Source organism: Mus caroli, chromosome 11, assembly GCF_900094665.2.
Source record: "Mus caroli chromosome 11, CAROLI_EIJ_v1.1, whole genome shotgun sequence".
NCBI lineage: Eukaryota > Metazoa > Chordata > Mammalia > Rodentia > Muridae > Mus > Mus caroli.
In genome coordinates, this window is record NC_034580.1 from 24,537,390 (window position 1) to 24,543,974 (window position 6,585).

A 6,585-nucleotide genomic window follows, 5' to 3' on the forward strand; every position below is an offset into this window, starting at 1 on the left:
TAGCACCTAGTAGGCCTAGAAATGAACACATTCATTCTCACCTTTCACCATTTAAGGAAGCTGACAAAACACACTCCCTCCAAAAATAAAAATCTGAGATGAAAAGTAAAGGACCAGTTCTGTTAATAGCTTTAATTTATTCTCCCAGGAATCACTTGTTGAGCTAAAAGGAATTTAAGCCATTTCTGTAAAGTCTAAAAGCTCCATGGAAGTGATATTTCGATATTAGTTGTGTCTCAAATTCCTGTGAATTAGGGTACCAAGGGGCCTACTGCAGAGGATAACTGGGCCCCTAGACCCCAACGCCAAGAGGCGCGCCTTCCCGCGTGGTTGGAAGCCTGGGCAGGGCGCTTGCGCCTCCCTCTCTCTCCTCCGCCCCCCTTCGCCCTACTTCTCCTCCCTTTTTCCTCCTCCTGTGGCTGCTGCTGCAGCCAGACCTCGCCAGTTCAGACCTACCAGGCTGCCCTCCCCTACGCACTCCTTCGCTGCCCGGGCAGGAAAGTTGCGCGGCGCCCCCGCAGGTAGGAGCCCGAAGCCGAGGTCGCAAGATCTGCACTATACTAGCGAGGGCTAAACCGGGAAGTGTGGTAGGGCGACCCAAGAACTGTCCCGGACTGTGAAACTGTACAGAGAAGATGGAGGTAGAGGTGCGGGTCTGGGATCACAATCTGTCAGCCCGTGCCAGTACTTGAGTGACATTTGTTGGGATAGGTAGAGAAAGCGCGGCGCTATCAACCCAGAGAGTTTTGCTGGTGACTATGGTCTCTAGGTTCTGTGACTGAGGTACGGGATTTGAAAGGCACCTGGAATGCCCAGCGGCTGGTTGGAAGCTAAAGCTCTCAAGGACTCCCGCTGACAGACGCCTTACATCTAAGAAAGCCTAGCTCACTTCCCTGCAGGCATCAGGCTAGGAACCCCCCAAACTGGTACCCTGTGCTGCAAAGCTGTCTGAAGTCCTCCTACCTTAGGAAGCCTAGACCCTGTGCATAGCACATTTTGAGACCTGAGAACGAGGGGGAAAAGAGATCAGTGACTTTGAGCTGCTGATTGTGCGCCAAGAGTGTGGATGGAAATGGAGTTTTAAGAGTGGGAACTAGAGAAGTCACCCTGCAGTGAGTTAGAAGCTCTGTGGGATAGTCTATCAGGAACTGTGAGATCGATCGATAGCTCTCCGAGTTTTGTTTGGGTATTTTAGACTTTTTTTGTAAGACAATAAAGTCTGCAGGCATATAACTGATACTGGTTTGCAGGTATCTTTGGCTGAGCTGGGTGGAACTTAAGGAACAGCTGAGCCGTGGGTGGGGTGGGTGGGTACTCTACAGTTTCAGAAAATAGACAGATGCTGTGACCCCATTTCCACCTCCGAGGGGGAAGAGGGATGGAATTGATCATATTCTATATCCCCTTTTGACTACCGTTTTCTGGAGCTTTATGAGTAGGTGTGGTATAAACACACACTGAACAACCTTGGTACAGGATGGATGCAGTGAAGTAATGCCTTTCTACTGTAGTTTATCCTGTCTTGCTTATTTGGGTGGCTGGGGTGAGGGTGAGAAAGCAGACTGGAAATAGTGTATTTGGAGCTCCCCATTCTCCTTTTCTTGTCAGTTTCTTCACTGATAAAGTTTTGATTTTCTAGGCAGTTGATACTAAACATCTCTTTGTCCCATTTCCCTTAGAGAATCACGATGTTGCAAACACTTTTCCTATCTATGCTGACTCTGGCGCTGGTCAAGTCACAGTACACCGAGGAAACCATCACATACACGGTAAGGCATGATGAAATTTGAGATACATGAATTGAGTAGTAGTCTATGATACAAGACTTAACTGGTCTTTGCCAGGACAAGTGGGCAGTATTCTGTGAAGCAAAATAAATTAAACAACACTTTAATATGATTCAGGTTTAGGACTCCTGGTAAAGCGGGCTGGGTCTTTTCAAAGGTGCATCTAGATCACCTGAGATGAATGGTTTGTAAGTTAGATGCAAAATAAAATGATTTGTGCAAAGCCAAAAATGAACTCTTTTAAAATTCAAATCTGTGTAAGCTCCATGTTTCAAAGACATGCAATGAATTGATGGGTTTGAGGACTCTGGGATCCTGGGTATGTGCAGATGCAATCAATGTATGCAGAATGACACGAAAATCAAATAAGAATGTATGGTGTAATTACACTATCTCATCTGTGCCTGTCCTCATGAAGTTCTTATTCTTGGATTCAGGAAGGCTGTCTATTCATGTAAAAGTACTGCAGATAGTTTAACTGTCACCAGGAGACAGTATTTGCCAACGTGAATTTAAAGCACACTGTGTGCATCTTGGTCTTGCAACTTCTATTTGCATCTCTGGCATTTTTTAGTCATATTTGGCCAGTTAGTTGCATCAGTATAACCAATGTTTAATAAAATATTTAAAATATCATCTAACCCCTCCCACAGCCCTAAATAGATATGTCAGGAGAGGGCAGAGCAGGCTCACGTGGCTGGGATGAGGCCTTTGTTCTGGGTTGTTTTCTAACTCTCATTCAGTTATCTGAGATGAATGACATTTGTCCTGGGTGAGTATATGAAAAACACATTTTTCTACTTCTTTCCAATTCTTAAAATTAAGTAATCCTATTCAAAAGAGTGTAAATGTTTTTAAAGTAAAACTCAGAAGTGAGCTAATATCAATTACTAATAATAAACATTATCTCACTTTTGCATCATATTATCCCTAGAACAGTATTACCCGTCCTGCAGATGTTCCCTTCTGCTGTTCAGAACAACTGTAAATAAAATTATTGAGTAAAAGTATTGTGTTATTTTAACATTAAAACAAATAAAGGAAAATGAAAGTATGTGCTGTTTATCTTCAAATGAGGATGTTTTGTTATTCAGGTTAAACTTATTGCCCTCTCAGTGAGTTAGGATTAAATTGTCTACTTGTATATTCATCTAATAAAAGAGTTTACTCCTTTTCTGAGAAGTTGTCCTGGAACTCATTATGTAGCCCATTCTGGCCTTGAATGTATCATCATCTGTCTTAGTCTTCTAGGCAGATATTATCACTTTTGAATTGCTTATCCCATGCCTCCTCCATTTCCCAATCACCTACAACTTATTTGTTTTCAGTAGAAAGTATCCATTGTGGCTTAAGCCCTTCAATTTTAGAATTGTAATGAAGGCTTTCCAGATAAGATGCCCATTTTGTGCTAAGATATGACAGATTAAGCCTATTCTTTTTTAAGATGTATACACCCAATAACAGATGGTTAAAAGACCAGGAGTGGCTATTCTTAATCACCTCAGTATGAGGTGAGTGCTACGATCCTTCCAATGCTAGAATGAAAGAACAGATAGGTTATCCACTTGACTTAAGGCTGAACAGAAGTCTGGAAACTATCTTCAGGCTAGCCTTAATAGTAGAGCCATGTTAAATGAAGCAATGCAACATGCTATATACCTAAAACAAACTACAAGTCTTCCTTATTTATCATGCAATTATTCAAATGAGCTGCCATCTTGGCATGGTTTGAAAGCATGGCATCTATAAAACAGGCAGTCTTATATTCCCCTTTCATACTAGAGATGGGATTCACTAACATACTATTGGACAAATATCTACATAAGCAATTCTTTCACTATCAAAGAAGTTTACATTATTTGTTTACTGAAACAATTCAGCCTTCTATATCACAGAAGATATTGTAAAAATCTACAAAACTTTTAAATAACAGTATCATAGATTATACCAATCACTAAAGAAATAGAAAAGGCAGAGGTAGATAATGTTGGTGCTAATATAAAAGAGGATAACTTAATCCTGGGTCTTGATGGAGGTTCTGAGCGCAGGTTGTTCTAAGGAAGGTCTGGCACAGCCACCAGGACAAGCCTGGGAGGTGATGTGAGACAAGTTGAGCATATGGGGAAGAACAGCTGTTCGTGTCTGAGGTCTCCATGCGTAGGTGGGAAAGCAAAGCTAACCAGTATGCCTGATTCACCAAATGTGAGCATAAGGAGTCTTGCCTCTTTCTAGGCCATGAAATTCATGTCAATATAGTAACTACAGATATGGAAGAGTGGTCAGAATTTGAAAAGTAAACAAGTAGAGACATCAAAGTTGAGTCCTAGCTCCTAAGGAAGGCGATGGCAGCAGTGTTAAGAAACAGTGTTAAGAAACAGTGTTAAGAAAACTAAGAGGAATTAGTGTGTGGGATAATGTGAGTTGAGTTTTCACCCTAGTAGATCTCCAGCATCACTAAAACAGACTTCTCTGTGTCTCCACAAGCTAAGTATGCCCAGAGCATCTATTTGCATAATCAGTTGCCACTTCTAGTTAATGAACAACTGTTTCCTGAGCTTTAAATCTCTTCAGAGGCTTCTTATCTTCTCCAGGATGTTTCTTAGGATGTAATTGATAGCCGACATGAGTACTGTCTGAATTGTTTATAAAGAACCAGATTCCAGGCATCCTCTCTAGGGTGACAGAGTCAGATCCTTGAGCACTACAGTCCCCTTCAAACAGTACCCCAAGTAATTTAGAGGCCCAGTAAAACCTAACCTTCAAGACAAAATCTAGCTCCTCACTCTCAAAGACAGCCTTTCTGGATTCAGCCCTGCCTGCCTTCCTGGCCTCAGGCCCTATCAGAACTCATTCCCTTTTCAATAGTTTTATGACTCTGTTCATAATGATCCCCAGTCCAAGAATTCCCACATCTCCCTGGGTGTGCATGGGGTGGAGGGAATCCTCATTCAATAAGGCCTAGTTTACTCTCCTCTACAAGGACTTTCCTCCTGTCCTGTCCACACAAAAGTGTCTGCCACACTGCTGACATCTCAGCACACCTTGCCTTCTACTCACCTGCTTTTCTGGCCCGTGAGCTGCCAACCCTAAAAATACTCAGTATGAGAAGCTGCTTCGTGGTTGTTCAGTGAAGAACTGGAGTTAAGGACAGAGCAGAGAGTAAAAGAGAAGTCAAAATGTCAGGAAAGCTAAGAACTCAGTGAAAATACATAGTGTGGGTTCAGAGTGTGAAGGAGGCACCAAGGCAGATCACTCTTTTGTGTAAGAAATTTACTAGAAGTTATTAATGCTACAGATGAACAGAATGACAGCATGGTAGAGGCTTTGAAGAAATTTCAGGCACTAATACTGTAGACAGACAGACAGAGAGACAGCATGGTGGAGACTCTGAGGCAAGATCAAGCTCATGTGGCAGATCAGATAAGGTTTGTTATACAGGACTGGTTTCATCAGGTTGGGACTGCCATGCTGTGTGGTTCATAAGTACATAGTACACACACAGCATAAGTACTGTAGTCAGGCTAGCCCTGCTTCATGGGCAGCATGGGGAGGAGAGAAAGTCTCAAATTTTGCAGAACAAATGTGGCATTGAGGGTATAATCTTGAGGAAGGGGTGGACACCCATGTAGCTTATGTGTAACCATTATATAGAGTGTGTCCCCCAGTAGTCCCTGATTGCTTTGGGTCTGATAGCCTAGGGCCTGTATACAGAATGAACCATGAGGGTGCAAGGAGACAGGTACAGAGGCAGCAGCTGGTCTGAGTTCTAATATTCCCAGCCTCTTTGTTTATATAAAAGGAATTAATGGAATAGCCTTTATATAGAGGGAGTTGAGATACCATGCACCATCTGACATCTGCTACTGACTGGTGGGGATATCATGGTGTTAGAGAGACTAAGATAGCCCCTGATAAAACTCTGGCCTTTGGTTTGACATCCTTACAACACAGGCATTACCTCTGAAGTTGTAGCGACACAAGTATAGCTTTTGAGGGAATGTGAAAAATATTGTTCCATGCATGTGTCACATTTCGAGTAAGGTCATTTTTAGAATCTGATGAAATTCAGGTAGAATATTCAGGATGGTAGGTCTTGTGGAGAGACAAGTGGTTACCAAAGTTATGAAGGAAGAAATTACTGGATCATATTAACCAATTAGTCATTGAGAACTGGTCTGGTTTTTGTCCTGTCCTCTATATCTATTGTAACAGCAGTACTATGTTTCATATTAAAATAATCAAACACGTAGTACATCTTGAAGTAAAGCTATTAAATGAAGGAAACAGTTGCTCTAGTGTATTCCTAAAAGGGCAATTTAAAATTTTTAGTTATTCCCAAATATAGTGAATTGAATCAAGGCAGAAGACTAGTGATCTAGGTGTCTGGACTTAGTTAATATTTTTCTTCCTTTTCTTTTTTAATTAGAAAAAGTTAAAATTTGGCTTTAACATTTTGGATTAAATTATAGGTATCCTACACATAGAGTTTCTTTTGGAAGGTTTAAAATAAATTTGAACCTATTTCAAATTAGGTTACTTTCATCTTTTTTTGTTTGTTTTGTTTTGTTTTGTTTTGTTTTGTTTTGTTTTGTTTTGTTTTGTTAAAGACAGTGAAAATATTTAAGATTTTTAAAGATGTGAACTTGGTCCAGGTTGGGTAGGGGGACTGAATAAACAGTTATATACACTAGCAAGATTTTGCTGATAGGACCCTGATATAGCTGTCTCTTGTGAGACTATGCCAGGGCCTAGCAAACACAGAAGTGGATGCTCACAGTCAGCTATTGGATGGATCACA

At 41.3% G+C, this 6,585-nt stretch overlaps 1 protein-coding gene across 1 annotated transcript in view; it reads left to right on the forward strand.

Moving 5' to 3' along the window:
- Window positions 1-318: 318 nt before the first annotated feature.
- Window positions 319-6,585, forward strand: part of Efemp1 (EGF containing fibulin extracellular matrix protein 1) — a 75,090-nt gene continuing 68,823 nt past the window's right edge. The window contains exons 1-2 of the mRNA XM_021176472.1: window positions 319-521; window positions 1,680-1,769. Coding sequence (XP_021032131.1) covers window positions 1,689-1,769 — 81 coding nt within the window. The 5' untranslated portion in view covers window positions 319-521; window positions 1,680-1,688. The remainder of the gene's footprint in view (window positions 522-1,679; window positions 1,770-6,585) is intronic.